Source organism: Pogonomyrmex barbatus, unplaced genomic scaffold (genome assembly GCF_055798465.1).
Source record: "Pogonomyrmex barbatus isolate J1 unplaced genomic scaffold, ASM5579846v1 scaffold1, whole genome shotgun sequence".
Taxonomy (NCBI): Eukaryota; Metazoa; Arthropoda; class Insecta; order Hymenoptera; family Formicidae; genus Pogonomyrmex; species Pogonomyrmex barbatus.
This window is the reverse complement of record NW_028297098.1, coordinates 20488742-20510169: the sequence shown is the minus strand read 5'-3', so window position 1 is coordinate 20510169 and position 21428 is coordinate 20488742. Positions and strand designations below refer to the sequence as shown.

At 23.8% G+C, this 21428-nt stretch overlaps 3 protein-coding genes and 1 pseudogene across 3 annotated transcripts; all 4 read right to left on the bottom strand.

Annotated features, from left to right (window-relative positions):
* Positions 1–1603: 1603 nt before the first annotated feature.
* Positions 1604–3481, bottom strand: LOC112552577 (odorant receptor 43a-like). The gene is made up of 6 exons (XM_089075783.1): positions 3210–3481; positions 2993–3106; positions 2773–2863; positions 2363–2505; positions 1741–1873; positions 1604–1654 (listed from the first exon to the last, which is right to left on the bottom strand). Exons 1-6 carry the CDS (start codon positions 3479–3481, stop codon positions 1604–1606), a joined length of 804 nt encoding a protein of 267 aa, XP_088931909.1.
* Positions 3482–6707: 3226 nt separating this feature from the next.
* On the bottom strand, positions 6708–10010 carry LOC148938226 (uncharacterized; annotated as a pseudogene).
* Positions 10011–11979: 1969 nt separating this feature from the next.
* LOC148938225 (uncharacterized) lies at positions 11980–14387 on the bottom strand. Its single transcript, XM_089075725.1, has 7 exons — positions 14282–14387; positions 13605–13866; positions 13388–13501; positions 13182–13272; positions 12778–12920; positions 12117–12249; positions 11980–12030 (listed from the first exon to the last, which is right to left on the bottom strand). Exons 1-7 carry the CDS (start codon positions 14385–14387, stop codon positions 11980–11982), a joined length of 900 nt encoding a protein of 299 aa, XP_088931851.1.
* A 2628-nt stretch (positions 14388–17015) lies between these two features.
* Positions 17016–19410, bottom strand: LOC148938224 (odorant receptor 43a-like). The gene is made up of 7 exons (XM_089075660.1): positions 19362–19410; positions 18691–18952; positions 18474–18587; positions 18256–18346; positions 17846–17988; positions 17182–17314; positions 17016–17098 (listed from the first exon to the last, which is right to left on the bottom strand). The coding sequence occupies exons 1-7, from the start codon at positions 19408–19410 to the stop codon at positions 17048–17050; spliced, it is 843 nt and encodes a 280-aa protein (XP_088931786.1). The 3' UTR covers positions 17016–17047.
* Between the last annotated feature and the right edge of the window lie 2018 nt (positions 19411–21428).

Below are 21428 nucleotides of genomic sequence, written 5' to 3'. Positions count from 1 at the left end.
TTATTGATGAAATTTTAACTATTAAAAAAAACATTTTTTTTTTAGATAATGTAATGACATGTAATTTAAATTTAATTACTTTCTTTATTAGTATTATTTTATTACATTATTACTTTATTCATTTTATGTCAGTTCTGTGTAAAATGAAATATGATACTAAGTGTATTGAGATTTTTTCTCTGTTTAAAATACAAGTTGCATTTAATACATATTTTGAAATGTATATTTCTTATTTTAACAGCATATATATTATACTAACAATCTTATAAATAATTAAGAAATATTTAAGAAATATGAAATATCTTGATCTTTTTATAAGAGAAGCAATGTTATCTTTATACTTGAAATAAAATAACTTACTACTGAATGTTGTATCTACATAATAACGTATCTACGATATAATGATTGATAAATAAAAGAAAGCAATTATATATAATTTTACTACACATTGTTTTAAATTTATTGATTATAATTTTTATTACGTTAATCTACACAATGAATCAAATAATGATCCTAACTATTTGGGATATTTAAAGTTAAAATTATTTATATAAATTGAAATTTTTATTTTTTTCAGAACGAAAAATTGCCTAAAAGTCTGTACAGGAAATGTCTGATTAAATATTGCGTTACAAAGCGTATAATTGTATGTATATGTATATGTCTAGAAAATGATTGAGTTTTCCAAATGTAAATGAACGTAAATCAATTGAATGTTTTATCGTACCTCAAACATTCTTTTTACCTGCACAATTTGATTGTGGACATCTCGGAGCATTAAAGATGCAAAATGTTAAATTTGGAATATAATATGCGTGACAATTTTCGAGATGATTTTGAGATGAATTAGCTATAATAAAATTTTCTAGTGAATTTTGAAAATTTTGTAAGTAACGAGATGATCGATTTAAAATGCCGAATAAACAGCAAATGTGTATTTTTTACAGCAAGAACACTTATAATATGACTTCTTTATCGAAGTATACGCAAGCGTGACTCACTCCTTTCTAGCAACATTGTTTTAGATATTTCATATCCGTGCATGCCCTCGTTACTTGAATATGTTTCATTCTTAAATTGGGTTATCTTAAGAGTTAACACAAATTACTTACAAAATTATTATCGAAAAAATGGAAGATAGAGTAAACTATAAAATATAGATATGTGGTATAATTTATGAATGTGATTTGAAACGTGCTACTCATTTACATAAAAAAAATCATATTCTTGTACTCTGTTAAAAGATTTATATTTTTAATTGTGCATGTTAATCTGTTATATTTTTTGTAACCCGAATTTTCGATCCTTTTCTGACAATTTCTTATCGGTTATATTTTGTATAATTGAATGAAAATATTAATCAATCAAATCTATCTACATATTTTTTTAAAGTTTGAAAGTTTTAAATGAATAGATATTTTTGATGGATATTTAAATAATTGTGAATTTTTATTCTTGTTTTTGTTATGTTTTTTTACAGTGCAATAGTTATAAAATAAAATTAACATATTATTTAAGTTCGAAAATTTTGCGTAGATTATATTCGGTTTTTTTAATTAGAATTACCTTAGCATAGCCTGTTAAGTCAAATAATATATCTGCTTTACTGCATAGAATACATAAAAGTGAAATAAGACATCGATGCTTTTATTAACTGTAATGAAATATGTCTTCTATTGCATTATAAGAATGCGAAAATATTTATAATTATTATAATGTATGATGTATAATTATCATTACCGTGGTAAAACTTTCTAACGATGCACCAAATAATTTGCCAACATTTAAAACGAAGACTTTGCTACCCTTTTGCAGTATAAAGAGAATTAATTTTTGTGTATGTATGGGTGCTATATACCACCGAACATTATACCTATAAAATAATCACAATAAACAAATAAGTTTGCTAATAAAGTAATTGCTGACTGCGTGATATTCATAAATTTTTTTTCAACTGTTGTCATTGTAGAAAGGGTGAGAAAAAGGGCAGAGAGGAGGCGTGTGTATACTCGTACGTGAATTTTTAAAAATTACTACTTTATTACCCTAAATGTTGCATGAACATATTGCTTGCGTGCATGCGTGCATGCATGCGTACGTTGCATTCGTGCGTATATTGTATGTATATACTGTGTAAAATTGAAATTATTAGGAATTGAGCCATAAAATTAATTGTCTTTTGTCAAATTAAAAATATCCTTTTCCTTCTGCATTCATAATACAGCGGATATATAAAAATATATTGATTATTTTCACATTTAGTACAATATTTATATAATTACCATATTTATTAATTTTACTATTCAAGTAAATATAATATTCAATATTAGTCACACAAATATAGTATGAAACAGTCTCTTACGCAGTAGTATGTACGTAATTATTGTGGTCTGTAACTTCTTGTCCAACATAGTTAGCTAAGAACATGTATAAAAGAATGACAAACAAAATAACAATATGCATTACGCATTCCTCATTATTTCCAAGCGATGCAGTTTGGAAAACCTAAAATATTATAATTATTATTAATATTTTATGTGTATTCAACAATTATGTTACACACAAAGATATATATTACTATAATATTACAACACTAATATAAATATGATCTGAATAATTTTTTTGAAAGTTTTTGATAAATTACAGACGAATTTGTCTCTCATCTTTTTGTGATAATTTTATTATAATTTATATCTGTTAGTTTTCTAACTTAAACATCACGAAATGATTTATACAGATTATTGAATATAAGAAATGCAAAAAACGACTCACTGAAAAAAGATTGAGACTCAACGAAATCACACCGACTAATATTAATGAAGCGAATGATCCTTCAAAACTGGATAATAAAAATTCGGAATACCTTAAAAAAAAGTATTATTACAAATTTTATGGAATCACAGTTCTGTGTATATATACATATATATATATATATATATATATATATATATATATAGGTTCATATCACATATACTATATAAACCAATACAACTTCATAGCTTTACGATGGATGTCGATGGCATAACCTATTTCCTTGTAAATCATAATCTCGTTATTTGTACTAAACTTTTTGAACTTCATTGTCATTGCTTGCTCAATGCGATAACTATAAATTGATTATATAATTTTGGCATATATATTGATTTAAAACTAAGGTTTTATTAATAAATTTATAACTTTTGTATTTATTCTTAGATTTATTTCTTTACCTGGCAATTTTAAACATTCCACAAGCATGTATGAGACATCCTCTGAGCATTGTACCTGTTGCTGTTATTGTAGCCGCCCCTATACATACAATTATATTGAGGTGTAACAAAATTAAATAGGAATATTTTTCTTGATCGATAAAGTATTCAGTCATGACATGTATTTGATATGACTCAGATTTATTTGTATGTAAAATAATATTAAGCACCGGCATCAAAAGTGGCGTTGTAGTAATGATAGATACGGAGCATATGGTAAAAACTGAAAACATTTCCAAAAAGTTGTTGTATAAGTTTTATTATTTTTTAACATTTTGAAATATTATGATATGTTTTGAATTTTTATTTCTCTAATTATTTTCCCAATCATCATCTTTCTTTTATTAATTGTAAAATGTTTTTGCAACCGTATAATATTTTTCATATTTCTAATGTAATAATTATATTAGATCGAATATTATAATAAATGAATATAAATTATATATTTTATGACAATATGTTTGCTCATATGTTTGTTTTCCGTATTTTTTCAATACAAATTTATATTCTAAATATCTAAAAATAATTTATAGAAGTATGTATCAAATTAAATTAATTATTTAATTTTTTAAGATTAATTTATTTTATATGGAAATATGTAAAATGTATGTTAACTTAAATGTATGTTATCTTACATATAATTATAATAGTATAACGTTTCGTATTGTTTCCATATTCTTCCATAATGTTAATTTCGTTCTCATCTTTTAGCTCGTTACAGATTTCTTGTAGTCTCTCCAACAAAAGTCTTACCTTTTATAATATTTAATGTGTTTCTCATTGGGAAACTTGGAAAACATTTTTGTGTATAGAAAGTGTATAGAACTTATTTATGAAGGATCCTTATTTGAATGTGCACATATTTTACAAGCTTAACTTACATTATCGGAATTAATCCAAAATGAATTATATTTTATTACTTGTATAATGAAAAAAACAGAGAAAGAAAGAACTTTTATTATAAGGAGAGGAGTGCATTCCGTAGTCAGAAATGTTGTAAACTGTAAAAGAAATTTATTCATAAAATTGCATTAAAGAACTGTTTCTTTATTAGTTTAACGAAATGTGATAAAAATTTTTATAAATTTAAAATAACCTGCTTTATAGAAAAATACAACATGATAAAATGACAAAATTTTTATAATTCTAATTATAAAAAAGCAAGTTAAGTAAACAAAAAAATGTATTAAGTAACTATTTTTTTATTTGTTTAGTGAATTATGATAAAAATTTTTAAAAATTTAAATTAACCTGCTTTATAATAAAACTTTTATAATTATAATTATAAGCAGCTATATAACATTTTTACTAATATTTGAAGTGATTATAACTGAAGACCAATTATTACTACAATTAGTAATTTTCATAGTAGCTTATTACATGAGACAATTAAAAAAGCGAAATATTATATACAATACCTGAAATATAATAAAACTTATTAAAATACCAAGAATTAAAACAATTTGAAATCGAACAAAATTTGATTGATAATAAGGCCATAAACCAAGAGCGAGTAATAGAATTTTATTGAGACTAAAGTATCTGGTTGTAATACAGATCATTATTCTACGAGTATGTAAACGTATTTGACAAAATCAGCGAAGATGTGCGGTTTTCCCCGTTGATAGAAAACTTTATAATGTATTATTTTTGCAAATTGTATCATATATTATCTAATTTAATATAAACGTAATGTTATAAGAAAAAAATTCCACTTTGAGTTTGTAATATACACAATTTAATAAATATGAAAAAGAGCTAGCGATTAAGCTATTAGTGTATTGTGGGAAATTGAACAGATGTTTATTTTTTATAGAAAAATACTGCATGTGTTTCCTGACTGAAGCTTGCGCAAGCGTATAGGTCAGTTTTTCATAACGCATTAATGTGTTTCATTCGTTTTGTGGTACTTATAAATTGCATTTGTCCATTTAGAAAAGAAATGACTCAGTTTATTGATGAAATTTTAACTATTAAAAAAAACATTTTTTTTTAGATAATGTAATGACATGTAATTTAAATTTAATTACTTTCTTTATTAGTATTATTTTATTACATTATTACTTTATTCATTTTATGTCAGTTCTGTGTAAAATGAAATATGATACTAAGTGTATTGAGATTTTTTCTCTGTTTAAAATACAAGTTGCATTTAATACATATTTTGAAATGTATATTTCTTATTTTAACAGCATATATATTATACTAACTTTCTTATAAATAATTAAGAAATTTTTAAGAAATATGAAATATCTTGATCTTTTTATAAGAGAAGCAATGTTATCTTTATACTTGAAATAAAATAACTTATTACTGAATGTTGTATCTACATAATAATGTATCTGCGACAATGATTGATAAATAAAAGAATGCAATTATATATAATTTTACTACACATTGTTTTAAATTTATTGATTAAAATTTTTATTACGTTAATCTACACAATGAATCAAATAATGATCCTAATTATTTGGGATATTTAAAATTAAAATTATTTATATAAATTGAAATTTTTATTTTTTTCAGAAAGAAAAATTGCCTAAAAGTCTGTACAGGAAATGTCTGATTAAATATTGCGTTATAAAGCGTGTTAATAATTGTATATGTATATGTCTAGAAAATGATTGAGTTTTCCAAATGTAAATGAACGTAAATCAATTGAATGTTTTATCGTACCTCAAACATTCTTTTTACCTGCACAATTTGATTGTGGACATCTCGGAGCATTAAAGATGCAAAATGTTAAGTTTGGAATATAATATGCGTGACAATTTTCGAGATGATTTTGAGATGAATTAGCTATAATAAAATTTTCTAGTAAATTTTGAAAATTTTGTAAGTAACGAGATGATCGATTTAAAATGTCGAATAAACAGCAAATATGTATTTTTTACAGCAAGAACACTTATAATATGACTTCTTTATCGAAGTATACGCAAGCGTGATTCACTCCTTTCTAGCAACATTGTTTTAGATATTTCATATTCGTGCATGCCCTCGTTACTTGAATATGTTACATTCTTAAATTGGGTTATCTTAAGAGTTAACACAAATTACTTACAAAATTATTATCGAAAAAATGGAAGATAGAGTAAACTGTAAAATATAGGTATGTAGTATAATTTATGAATGTGATTTGAAACGTGCTACTCATTTACATAAAAAAAATTATATTCTTGTACTCTGTTAAAAGATTCATATTTTTAATTGTGCATGTTAATCTGTTATATTTTTTGTAACCCTAATTTTCGATCCTTTTCTGACAATTTCTTATCGGTTATATTTTGTATAATTGAATGAAAATATTAATCAATCAAATCTATCTACATATTTTTTTAAAGTTTGAAAGTTTTAAATGAATAGATATTTTTGATGGATATTTAAGTAATTGTGAATTTTTATTCTTGTTTTTGTTATGTTTCTTTACAGTGCAATAGTTATAAAATAAAATTAACATATTATTTAAGTTCGTGAAAATTTTGCATAGATTATATTCTGTTTTTTTAATTATTAGAATTACCTTGCACAGCCTATTAAGTCAAATAATATATCTGCTTTACTGCATAGAATACATAAAAGTGAAATAAGACATCGATGCTTTTATTAACTGTAATGAAATATGTCTTCTATTGCATTATGAGAATGCGAAAATATTTATAATTATTATAATGTATGATGTATAATTATCATTACCGTGGCAAAACTTTCTAACGATGCACCAAATAATTTGCCAACATTTAAAAAGAAGACTTTGCTACCCTTTTGCAGTATAAAGAGAATTAATTTTTGTGTATGTATGGGTGCTATGTACCACCGAACATTGTACCTATAAAATAATCATAATAAATAAATAAGTTCGCTGATAAAGTAATTGCTGACTGCGTTATATTTATAAATTTCCTTTCAGTTGTGATTGCAATTGTACAAAGAATGAGAAAAAGGGCAGAGAGAAGGCGTGTATATATGCATACGTAGATTTTTTAAAATTATTACTTTATTATCATAAATGTTGCTTGAGCATAGTGCTTGCGTGCATGCGTATGTGCATGCGTGCGTGCATGCGTACGTTGCATTCGTGCGTATATTGTATGTATATACTGTGTAAAATTGAAATTATTAGGAATTAAGCTGTAAAATTAATTGTCTTTTGTCAAATTAAAAATATCTGCCTTTTCCTTCTGCATTCAATCATAATACAGCGAATATATAAAGATATATTGATTATTTTCACATTTAGTACAATATTTTTATAATTACCATATTTATTAATATATTACCATATAATATATTAATTAATATATTACCATATTTATTAATATATTATTTATATTTATTAATATATTATTATATATTTATTAATTTTAGTATTCAAGTAAATATAATATTCAAGTAAATATAATATTCAATATTAGTCACACAAATATAGTACGAAACAATCTCTTACGCAGTAGTATGTACGTAATTATTGTGGTCTGTAACTTCTTGTCCGACATAGTTAGCTAAGAACATATATAAAAGAAGGACAGACAAAATAACAACATGCAGTACGCATTCCTGATTATTTCCAAGCGATGTAGTCTGGAAAACCTTAATATAAATATTATAATTATTATTAAAGTTTTATGTATATTTAACAATTATGTTACATACAAAAATATATATATATTACTATAAAATTACAACACTAACATAAATATGATCTGAATAATTTTTTTGAAAGTTTTTGATAAATTACAGACGAATTTGTCTCTCTTTGTGATAATTTTATTATAATTTTTATCTGTTAGTTTTCTAACTTAAACATCACGAAATGATTTATACAGATTATTGAATATAAGAAATGCAGAAAACGACTCACTGAAAAAAGATTGAGACTCAACGAAATCACATCGACTAATATTAATAAGGCGAATGATCCTTCAAAACTGGATAATAAAAATTCGGAATACCTTAAAAAAAAGTATTATTACAAATTTTATGGAATCATAGTTTTGTGTATATATATATATATATATGTATATATATATATATATATATATATATATATATATATATAGATTGATGTCACATATATTATATAAATCAATACAACTTCATAGCTTTACGATGGATGTCGATGGCACAACCTATTTCCTTGTAAATCATAATCTCGTTATTTGTACTAAACTTTTTGAACTTCATTGTCATTGCTCGCTCAATGCGATAACTATAAATTGATTATATAATTTTGGCATATATATTGATTTAAAACTAAGGTTTTATTAATAAATTTATAACTTTTGTATTTATTCTTAGATTTATTTCTTTACCTGGCAATTTTAAACATTCCACAAGCATGTATGAGACATCCTCTAAGCATTGTACCTGTTGCTGTTACTGTAGTCGCCCCTATACATACAACTATATTGACGTATAACAAAATTAAATAGGAATATTTTTCTTGTTCGATAAAATATTCAGTTATGACATGTATTTGATATGACTGAGATTTATTTGTACGTAAAATAATATTAAGCACCGGCATCAAAAATGGCGTTGTAGTAATGATAGATACGGCACATATGGTAAAAACTGAAAATATTTCCAAAAAGTTATTGTACAAGTTTTATTATTTTTTTAACATTTTGAAATATTATGATATGTTTTGAATTTTTATTTCTGTAATTATTTTCCCAATCATCATCTTTCTTTTATTAATTATAAAATGTTTTTGTAACCGTATAATATTTTTCATATTTCTAATATAATAATTATATTAGATCGAATATTATATTAAACGAAATTATATATTTTATGACAATATGTTTGCTCATATATTTGTTTTCCGTATTTTATCAATACAAATTTATATTCTAAATATCTAAAAATAATTTATAGAAGTATATATCAAAATTTAAATTAAATTAATTATTTATATTTTTAAGATTAATTTATTTTACATGGAAATGTAAAATATGTGTGTTAACATATGTTATCTTACGTATAAGTATAATAGTATAACGTTTCGTGTTGTTTCCATGTTCTTCCATAATGTTGATTTCGTTCTCATCTTTTAGCTCGTTATAGATTTCTTGTAGTCTCTCCAACAAAAGTCTTACCTTTTATAATATTTAATGTGTTTCTTATTGGGAAATTTGGAGAACATTTTTGTGTATGGAAACTTATTTATGAAGGATATTTATTTGAATGTGCACATTTTATAAGCTCAACTTACATTATCAGAGTTAATCCAAAATGAATTATATTTTATTATATACATAATGAAAAAAGTAGAGAAAGAAAGAAGTTTTATTACAAGGAGAGAAGTGCATTCTGCAGTCAGAAATATTATAAACTATAAAAGAAATGCATTAAACAAAAAATGCATTAAATAATCATTTTTTTATTTATTTAGTGAATTATGATAAAAATTTTTAAAAATTTAAAATAACCTGCTTTATAATAAAATTTTTATAATTATAATTATAGGCAGCTATATCATTTTTATTAATATTTGAAGTGATTATAAACAAAAACCAATTATTACTATGATTAGTAACTTTCGTAGTGGTTTATTACATAAGACAATTAAAAAAGCGAAATATTATATACAATACCTGAAATATAATAAAACTTATTAAAATACCAAGAATTAAAACAATTTGAAATCGAACAATATTTGATTGATAATAAGGCCATAAACCAAGAGCGAGTAATAGAATTTTATTGAGACTAAAGTATCTGGTTGTAATACAGATCATTATTCTACGAGTATGTAAACGTATTTGACAAAATCAGCGAAGATGTGCGTTTTTCCCCGTTGATAGAAAACTTTATAACGTATTATTTTTGCAAATTGTATCATATATTATCTAATTTAATATAAAGTAATGTTATAAGAAAAAAATTCCACTTTGAGTTTGTAATATACACAATTTAATAAATATGAAAAAGAGCTAGCGATTAAGCTATTAGTGTATTGTGGGAAATTGAACAGATGTTTATTTTTTATAGAAAAATACTGCATGTGTTTCCTGACTGAAGCTTGCGCAAGCGTATAGGTCAGTTTTTCATAACGCATTAATGTGTTTCATTCGTTTTGTGGTACTTATAAATTGCATTTGTCCATTTAGAAAAGAAATGACTCAGTTTATTGATGAAATTTTAACTATTAAAAAAAACATTTTTTTTTAGATAATGTAATGACATGTAATTTAAATTTAATTACTTTCTTTATTAGTATTTATTTTATTACATTATTACTTTATTCATTTTATGTCAGTTCTGTGTAAAATGAAATATGATACTAAGTGTATTGAGATTTTTTCTCTGTTTAAAATACAAGTTGCATTTAATACATATTTTGAAATGTATATTTCTTATTTTAACAGCATATATATTATACTAACTTTCTTATAAATAATTAAGAAATTTTTAAGAAATATAAAATATCTCTTTTTATAAGAGAAGCAATGTTATCTTTATACTTGAAATAAAATAACTTACTACTGAATGTTGTATCTACATAATAATGTATCTGCGACAATGATTGATAAATAAAAGAATGCAATTATATATAATTTTACTACACATTGTTTTAAATTTATTGATTAAAATTTTTATTACGTTAATCTACACAATGAATCAAATAATGATCCTAATTATTTGGGATATTTAAAATTAAAATTATTTATATAAATTGAAATTTTTATTTTTTTCAGAAAGAAAAATTGCCTAAAAGTCTGTACAGGAAATGTCTGATTAAATATTGCGTTATAAAACGTGTTAATAATTGTATGTATATGTATATGTCTAGAAAATGATTGAGTTTTCCAAATGTAAATGAACGTAAATCAATTGAATGTTTTATCGTACCTCAAACATTCTTTTTACCTGCACAATTTGATTGTGGACATCTCGGAGCATTAAAGATGCAAAATGTTAAATTTGGAATATAATATGCGTGACAATTTTCGAGATGATTTTGAGATGAATTAGCTATAATAAAATTTTCCAGTAAATTTTGAAAATTTTGTAACTAACGAGATGATCGATTTAAAATGCCGAATAAACAGCAAATGTGTATTTTTTACAGCAAGAAAAACTTATAATATGACTTCTTTATCGAAGTATACGCAAGCGTGACTCACTCCTTTCTAGCAACATTGTTTTAGATATTTCATATTCATGCATGCCCTCGTTACTTGAATATGTTACATTCTTAAATTGGGTTATCTTAAGAGTTAACACAAATTACTTACAAAATTATTATCGAAAAAATGGAAGATAGAGTAAACTGTAAAATATAGGTATGTAGTATAATTTATGAATGTGATTTGAAACGTGCTACTCATTTACATAAAAAAAATTATATTCTTGTACTCTGTTAAAAGATTCATATTTTTAATTGTGCATGTTAATCTGTTATATTTTTTGTAACCCGAATTTTCGATCCTTTTCTGACAATTTCTTATTGGTTATATTTTGTAAAATTGAATGAAAATATTAATCAATCAAATCTATCTACATATTTTTTAAAAGTCTGAAAGTTTTAAATGAATAGATATTTTTGATGGATATTTAATAATTGTGAATTTTTATTCTTGTTTTTGTTATGTTTTTTTACAGTGCAATAGTTATAAAATAAAATTAACATATTTAAGTTCGTGAAAATTTTGCATAGATTATATTCGGTTTTTTTAATTATTAGAATTACCTTGCACAGCCTGTTAAATCAAATAATATATCTGCTTTACTGCATAGAATACATAAAAGTGAAATAAGACATTGATGCTTTTATTAACTGTAATAAAATATGTCTTCTATTGCATTATGAGAATGTGAAAATATTTATAATTATTATAATGTATGATGTATAATTATCATTACCGTGGCAAAACTTTCTAACGATGCTCCAAATAATTTGCCAACATTTAAAACGAAGACTTTGCTACCCTTTTGCAATATAAAGAGAATTAATTTTTGTGTATGTATGGGTGCTATATACCACCGAACATTATACCTATAAAATAATCACAATAAATAAATAAGTTCGCTGATAAAGTAATTGCTGACTGCGTGATATTTATAAATTTCCTTTCAGTTGTTGTCATTGCAATTGTAGAAAGGATGAGAAAAAGGGCAGAGAGAAGGCGTGTATATACACGTAGATTTTTAAAATTACTACTTTGTTATCATAAATGTTGCGTGAGCATAGTGCTTGCGTACATGCGTATGGTCATGCGTGCGTGCATGCGTACGTTGCATTCGTGCGTATATTGTATGTATATACTGTGTAAAATTGAAATTATTAGGAATTGAGCCTTAAAATTAATTGTCTTTTGTCAAATTAAAAATATCCGCCTTTTCCTTCTGCATTCAATCATAATACAGCGAATATATAAAAATGTATTGATTATTTTCACATTTAGTATAATATTTAATTACCATATTTATTAATATATTACCATATTTATTAATTTTACTATTCAAGTAAATATAATATTCAACAATATTAGTTACATAAATATAGTACGAAACAATCTCTTACGCAGTAGTATGTACGTAATTATTGTGGTCTGTAACTTCTTGTCCGACATAGTTAGCTAAGAACATGTATAATAGAATGACAAACAAAATAACAATATGCAATACGCATTCCTCATTATTTCCAAGCGATGCAGTTTGGAAAACCTAAAATATTATAATTATTATTAATGTTTTATGTATTTAACAATTATGTTACATACAAAAATATATATTACTATAAAATTACAACTAATATAAATATGATCTGAATAATTTTTTTGAAAGTTTTTGATAAATTACAGACGAATTTGTCTCATCTTTTTGAGATAATTTTATTATAATTTTTATCTGATAGTTTTCTAACTTAAACATCACGAAATGATTTATACAGTTTATTGAATATAAGAAATGCAAAAAACGACTCACTGAAAAAAGATTGAGACTCAACGAAATCACACCGACTAATATTAATGAAGCGAATGATCCTTCAAAACTGGATAATAAAAATTCGGAATACCTTAAAAAAAAGTATTATTACAAATTCTATAGAAACACAGTTTTGTATATATATATATATATATATATATATATATATAGATTGATATCACATATACTATATAAACCAATACAACTTCATAGCTTTACGATGGATGTCGATGGCACAACCTATTTCCTTGTAAATCATAATCTCGTTATTTGTACTAAACTTTTTGAACTTCATTGTCATTGCTTGCTCAATGCGATAACTATAAATTGATTATATAATTTTGGCATATATATTGATTTAAAACTAAGGTTTTATTAATAAATTTATAATTTTTGTATTCATTCTTAGGTTTATTTCTTTACCTGGCAATTTTAAACATTCCACAAGCATGTATGAGACATCCTCTGAGCATTGTACCTGTTGCTGTTACTGTAGTCGCCCCTATACATACAACTATATTGACGTGTAACAAAATTAAATAGGAATATTTTTCTTGATCGATAAAATATTCAGTCATGACATATATTTGATATGACTCAGTTTTATTTGTACGTAAAATAATATTAAGCACCGGCATCAAAAGTGGTGTTGTAGTAATGATAGATACGGAGCATATGGTAAAAACTGAAAACATTTTCAAAAAGTTATTGTATAAGTTTTATTATTTTTTTAACATTTTGAAATATTATGATATGTTTTGAATTTTTATTTCTCTAATTATTTTCCCAATCATCATCTTTTTTTTATTAATTGTAAAATGTTTTTGCAACCGTATAATATTTTTCATATTTCTAATGTAATAATTATATTAGATCGAATATTATATTAAATGAAATTATATATTTTATGATAATACGTTTGCTCATATGTTTGTTTTCCGTATTTTTTCAATACAAATTCATATTCTAAATATCTAAAAATAATTTATAGAAGTATGTATCAAAATTCAAATTATTATAAATTAATTATTTAATTTTTTAAGATTAATTTATTTTACATTGGAAATATAAAATATGTATGCTAACATATCTTATCTTACATATAATTATAATAGTATAACGTTTTGTGTTGTTTCCATATTCTTCCATAATGTTGATTTCCTTCTCATCTTTTAGCTCGTTACAGATTTCTTGTAGTCTCTCCATCAAAAGTCTTACCTTTTATAATATTTAATGTGCTTCTTATTAGGAAACTTGGAAAACATTTTTGTGTATGGAAACTTATTTATGAAGGATATTTATTTGAATGTGCACATTTTAAACTCAACTTACATTATCGGAGTTAATCCAAAATGAATTATATTTTATTATATATATAATGAAAAAAATAGAGAAAGAAAGAACTTTTATTATAAGGGGAGAAGTGCATTCTGCAGTCAGAAATATTGTAAACTGTAAAAAAAATGCATTAAGCTGAAAATGCATTAAATAACTGTTTTTTTATTTGTTTAGTGAATTATGATAAAAATTTTTAAAAATTTAAAATAACCTGGTGTATAATAAAACTTTTATAATTATAATTATAAGCAGCTATATCATTTTTATTAATATTTGAAGTGATTATAAACAAAAACCAATTATTACTACGATTAATAACTTTCATAGTAGCTTATTACATGAGACAATTAAAAAAGCGAAATATTATTTACAATACCTGAAATATAATAAAACTTATTAAAATACCAAGAATTAAAACAATTTGAAGTCGAACAAAATTTGATTGATAATAAGGCCATAAACCAAGAGCGAGTAATAGAATTTTATTGAGACTAAAGTATCTGGCTGTAATACAGATCATTATTCTACGAGTATGTAAACGTATTTGACAACAAAAAAGTCAGCGAAGATGTGCGTTTTCCCTCATTGATAGAAAATTTTGTAATTTATCATTTTTGCAAATTGTATCATATATTATCTAATTTCATATAAACGTAATGTAAAATAAGAAAAAAATGCCACTTTGAGTTTATAATATACACAATTTAATAATTATGAAATAGGGCTGGCGATTAAGCTATTAGTGTATTGTGGGAAATTGGACAGATGTTTATTTTTTATAGAAAAATATTGCATGTATTTCCTGACTAAAGCTTGCGCAAGCGTATAGATCAGTTTTTCATAACGCATTAATGTGTTTCATTCGTTTTGTGGTACTTATAAATTGCATTCAGAAAAAAAATGACTCAGTTTATTGATGAAATTTTAACTATTAAAAAAACATATTTTTTGTTTTAGATTAGGTAATGACATGTAATTTAAATTTAACTTTATTTTCTTTATTATTTTATTACATTATTACTTTATTCGTTTTATGTCAGTTCTGTGTAAAATGAAATATGATACTAAGTATATTGAGATTTTTTCTCTGTTTAAAATACAAGTTGCATTTAATACATATTTTGAAATGTATATTTCTTATTGTAACGGCATATATATATATTATGCTAACGATTTTATAAATAATTAAGAAATATTTACGAAATATAAAATATCTTGATATTTTTATAAGAGAAGTAACGTCATCTTTATACTTGAAATAAAATAACTTACTACTGAACGTTGTATCTACATAACGATATAATGTTTGATAAATAAAAGAAAGCAATTATATATAATTTTACTACACATTGTTTTAAATTTATTGATTATAATTTTTATTACGTTAATCTACACAATGAATCAAATAATGATCCTAATTATTTAGGATATTAAAAGTTAAAATTGTTTATATAAATTGAAATTTTTATTTTTTTCAGAAAGAAAAATTGCCTAAAAATCTGTACAGGAAATGTCTGATTAAATATTGCGTTACAAAGCGCATAATTGTATGTATATTTATATATCTAGAAATGATTGAGTTCGTTTTTCAAATTTAAATGAACGTAAATCAATTGATTGCTTTATCGCCTCAAATATTCTTTTTACCTGCACAATTTGATTGTTGACATCTCAGAGCATTAAAGATGCAAAATGTTAAGTTTGGAATATAATGTGCGTGACAATTTTCGAGATGATTTTGAGATGAATTAGCTAAAATAAAATTTTCTAGTGAATCTTGAAAATTTTGTAAGTAACGAGATGATCGATCGAGATGATCATTTAAAATGCCGAATAAACAGCAAATGTGTATTTCTTACAGCAAGAACACTTATAATATGACTTCTTTATCGAAGTATACGCAAGCGTGACTCACTCCTTTCTAGCAACATTGTTTTAGATATTTCATATCCGTGCATGCCCTCGTTAGTTGAATATGTTACATTCTTAAATTGGGTCATCTTAAGAGTTAACACAAATTACTTACAAAATTATTATCGAAAAAATGGAAGATAGAGTAAACTATAAAATATCGATATGTAGTATAATTTATGAATGTGATTTGAAACGTGCTATTCATTTACATAAAAAAATTATATTCTAGTACTCTGTTAAAAGATTTATATTTTTAATTGTGCATGTTAATCTGTTATATTTTTTGTAACCCGAATTTTCGATCCTTTTCTGACAATTTCTTATCGGTTATATTTTGTATAATTGAATGAAAATATTAATCAATCAAATCTATCTACATATTTTTTTAAAGTTTGAAAGTTTTAAATGAATAGATATTTTTGATGGATATTTAAATAATTGTGAATTTTTATTCTTGTTTTTGTTATTGTATGTTTTTTTTACAGTGCAATAGTTGTAAAATAAAATTAACATATTATTTAAGTTCGTGAAAATTTTGCGTAGATTATATTCTGTTTTTTTAATTATGAGAATTGCACCTTGCACAGCCTGTTGAGTCAAATAATATATCTGCTTTACTGCATAGAACACATAAAGGTGAAATAAGACATCGATGCTTTTATTAACTGTAATGAAATATGTCTTCTATTGCATGAGAATGCGAAAATATTTATAATTATTATAATGTATGATGTATAATTATCATTACCGTGGCAAAACTTTCTAACGATGCACCAAATAATTTGCCAACATTTAAAACGAAGACTTTGCTACCCTTTTGCAATATAAAGAGAATTAATTTTTGTGTATGTATGGGTGCTATGTACCATCGAACATTGTACCTATAAAATAATCACAATAAATAAATAAGTTCTGATTAAGTAATTGCTGACTGCTTGATATTTATAAATTTCCTTTCAGTTGTCATTGCAATTGTAGAAAGGATGAGAAAACGGGCAGAGAGAAGGCGTGTATATACGCATACGTAGATTTTTTAAAATTACTACTTTATTATCATAAATGTTGCGTGAGCATAGTGCTTGCGTGCATGCGTATGTGCATGCGTGCGTGCATGCGTACGTTGCATTCGTGCGTATATTGTATGTATATACTGTATAAAATTGAAATTATTAGGAATTGTGCCATAAAATTAATTGTCTTTTGTCAAATTAAAAATATCCGCCTTTTCCTTCTGCATTCAATCATAATACAGCGAATATATAAAAATGTATTGATTATTTTCACATTAGTATAATATTTATATAATTACCATATTTATTAATATATTACCATTTTTATTAATTTTACTATTCAAGTAAATATAATATTCAACAATATTAGTCACACAAATATAGTACGAAACAATCTCTTACGCAGTAGAATGTACGTAATTATTGTGGTCTGTAACTTCTTGTCCGACATAGTTAGCTAAGAACATGTATAAAAGAATGACAAACAAAATAACAATATGCATTACGCATTCCTCATTATTTCCAAGCGATGCAGTTTGGAAAACCTAAAATATTATAATTATTATTAATGTTTTATGTGTATTTAACAATTATGTTACATACAAAAATATATATTACTATAAAATTACAACACTAATATAAATATGATCTGAATAATTTTTTTGAAAGTTTTTTATAAATTACAGACGAATTTGTCTCTTATCTTTTTGTGATAATTTTATTATAATTTTTATCTATTAGTCTTCTAATTTAAACATCACGAAATGATTTATACAGATTATTGAATATAAGAAATGCAAAAAACGACTCACTGAAAAAAGATTGAGACTCAACGAAATCACACCGACTAATATTAATGAAGCGAATGATCCTTCAAAACTGGATAATAAAAATTCGGAATACCTTAAAAAAAAGTATTATTACAAATTCTATAGAAACACAGTTTTGTATATATATATATATATATATATATATATATATATATATATATATAGATTGATATCACATATACTATATAAACCAATACAACTTCATAGCTTTACGATGGATGTCGATGGCACAACCTATTTCCTTGTAAATCATAATCTCGTTATTTGTACTAAACTTTTTGAACTTCATTGTCATTGCTCGCTCAATGCGATAACTATAAATTGATTATATAATTTTGGCATATATATTGATTTAAAACTAAGGTTTTATTAATAAATTTATAACTTTTGTATTTATTCTTAGATTTATTTCTTTACCTGGCAATTTTAAACATTCCACAAGCATGTATGAGACATCCTCTGAGCATTGTACCTGTTGCTGTTAATGTAGCCGCCCCTATACATACAACTATATTGACGTGTAACAAAATTAAATAGGAATATTTTTCTTGATCGATAAAATATTCAGTTATGACATGTATTTGATATGACTGAGATTTATTTATATGTAAAATAATATTAAGCACCGGCATCAAAAATGGCGTCGTAGTATGGATAGATACGGCACATATGGTAAAAACTGAAAATATTTCCAAAAAGTTATTGTATAAGTTTTATTATTTTTTTAACATTTTGAAATATTATGATATGTTTTGAATTTTTATTTCTCTAATTATTTTCCCAATCATCATCTTTCTTTTATTAATTATAAAATGTTTTTGCAACCGTATAATATTTTTCTTATTTCTAATATAATAATTATATTAGATCTAATATTATATTAAATGAAATTATATATTTTATGACAATATGTTTGCTCATATGTTTGTTTTCCGTATTTTATCAATACAAATTTATATTCTAAATATCAAAAAATAATTTATAGAAGTATATATCAAAATTGAAATTAAATTAATTATTTAATTTTTTAAGATTAATTTATTTTACATGGAAATGTAAAATATGTATGTTAACATATGTTATCTTACTTATAAGTGTAATAGTATAATGTTTCGTGTTGTTTCCATGTTCTTCCATAATGTTGATTTCGTTCTCATCTTTTAGCTCGTTATAGATTTCTTGTAGTCTGTCCAACAAAAGTCTTACCTTTTATAATATTTAATGTGTTTCTTATTGGGAAACTTGAAGAACATTTTTGTGTATGGAAACCTATTTATGAAGGATATTTATTTGAATGTGCACATTTTATAAGCTCAACTTACATTATCGGAGTTAATCCAAAATGAATTATATTTTATTATATACATAATGAAAAAAGTAGAGAAAGAAAGAAGTTTTATTATAAGGAGAGAAGTGCATTCTGCAGTCAGAAATATTGTAAACTGTAAAAAAAATGCATTAAACTGAAAATGCATTAAATAACTGTTTTTTTATTTGTTTAGTGAATTATGATAAAAATTTTTAAAAATTTAAAATAATCTGCTGTATAATAAAACTTTTATAATTATAATTATAAGCAGCTATATCATTTTTATTAATATTTGAAGCGATTATAAATGGAAACCAATTATTACTACGATTAGTAACTTTCATAGTAGCTTATTACATGAGACAATTAAAAAAGCGAAATATTATTTACAATACCTGAAATATAATAAAACTTATTAAAATACCAAGAATTAAAACAATTTGAAATCGAACAAAATTTGATTGATAATAAGGCCATAAACCAAGAGCGAGTAATAGAATTTTATTGAGACTAAAGTATCTGGCTGTAATACAGATCATTATTCTACGAGTATGTAAACGTATTTGACAACAAAAAAGTCAGCGAAGATGTGCATTTTCCCTCATTGATAGAAAATTTTATAATTTATCATTTTTGCAAATTGTATCATATATTATCTAATTTAATATAAATAATGTATAATAATGTATAATAACGTAATGTTATAAGAAAAAAATTCCACTTTGAGTTTGTAATATACACAATTTAATAAATATGAAAAAGAGCTAGCGATTAAGCTATTAGTGTATTGTGGGAAATTGAACAGATGTTTATTTTTTATAGAAAAATACTGCATGTGTTTCCTGACTGAAGCTTGCGCAAGCGTATAGGTCAGTTTTTCATAACGCATTAATGTGTTTCATTCGTTTTGTGGTACTTATAAATTGCATTTGTCCATTTAGAAAAGAAATGACTCAGTTTATTGATAAAATTTTAACTATTAAAAAAAACATTTTTTTTTTAGATAATGTAATGACATGTAATTTAAATTTAATTACTTTCTTTATTAGTATTATTTTATTACTTTATTACATTATTACTTTATTCATTTTATGTCAGTTCTGTGTAAAATGAAATATGATACTAAGTGTATTGAGATTTTTTCTCTGTTTAAAATACAAGTTGCATTTAATACATATTTTGAAATGTATATTTCTTATTTTAACAGCATATATATTATACTAACAATCTTATAAATAATTAAGAAATATTTAAGAAATATAAAATATCTTGATCTTTTTATAATAGAAGCAATGTTATCTTTATACTTGAAATAAAATAACTTACTACTGAATGTTGTATCTACATAATAATGTATCTAGGACAATGATTGATAAATAAAAGAAAACAATTATATATAATTTTACTACACATTGTTTTAAATTTATTGATTATAATTTTTATTACGTTAATCTACACAATGAATCAAATAATGATCCTAATTATTTGGGATATTTAAAGTTAAAATTATTTATATAAATTGAAATTTTTATTTTTTTCAGAAAGAAAAATTGCCTAAAAATCTGTACAGAAAATGTTTGATTAAATATTGCGTTACAAAGCGTATAATTGTTTGTATATGTATATGTCTAGAAAATGATTGAGTTTTCCAAATGTAAATGAACGTAAATCAATTGAATGTTTTATCGTATCTCAAACATTCCTTTTACCTGCACAATTTGATTGTTGACATCTCGGAGCATTAAAGATGCAAAATGTTAAGTTTGGAATATAATATTCTTGACAATTTTCGAGATGATTTTGTGATGTATTAGCTAAAATAAAATTTTCTAGTGAATTTTGAAAA

Bases quoted from the DNA above. Each gene is read 5' to 3' on its own strand.
- LOC112552577 (XM_089075783.1), bottom strand. From the start codon at position 3,481: ATGTTTTCAGTTTTTACCATATGCTCCGTATCTATCATTACTACAACG. The intron at 2,864-2,992 runs GTTGTATTGGTT...CTTTTTTTTAAG, and splicing joins ATCCATCGTAAAGCTATGAA to GTATTCCGAATTTTTATTAT. The intron at 2,506-2,772 runs GTGAGTCGTTTT...ATAATATTTTAG, and splicing joins TGAGTCTCAATCTTTTTTCA to GTTTTCCAAACTGCATCGCT.
- LOC148938225 (XM_089075725.1), bottom strand. From the start codon at position 14,387: ATGGAGAGACTACAAGAAATCTGTAACGAGCTAAAAGATGAGAAGGAA. The intron at 13,867-14,281 runs GTAAGATAAGAT...AAATGTTTTCAG, and splicing joins TTATACTATTATAATTATAT to TTTTTACCATATGCTCCGTA. The intron at 13,502-13,604 runs GTAAAGAAATAA...ATCAATTTATAG, and splicing joins GGAATGTTTAAAATTGCCAG to TTATCGCATTGAGCAAGCAA.
- LOC148938224 (XM_089075660.1), bottom strand. From the start codon at position 19,410: ATGGAAGAACATGGAAACAACACGAAACATTATACTATTACACTTATA. The intron at 17,989-18,255 runs GTGAGTCGTTTT...ATAATATTTTAG, and splicing joins TGAGTCTCAATCTTTTTTCA to GTTTTCCAAACTGCATCGCT. The intron at 17,099-17,181 runs GTAATGATAATT...ATTTCATTACAG, and splicing joins CGTTAGAAAGTTTTGCCACG to TTAATAAAAGCATCGATGTC.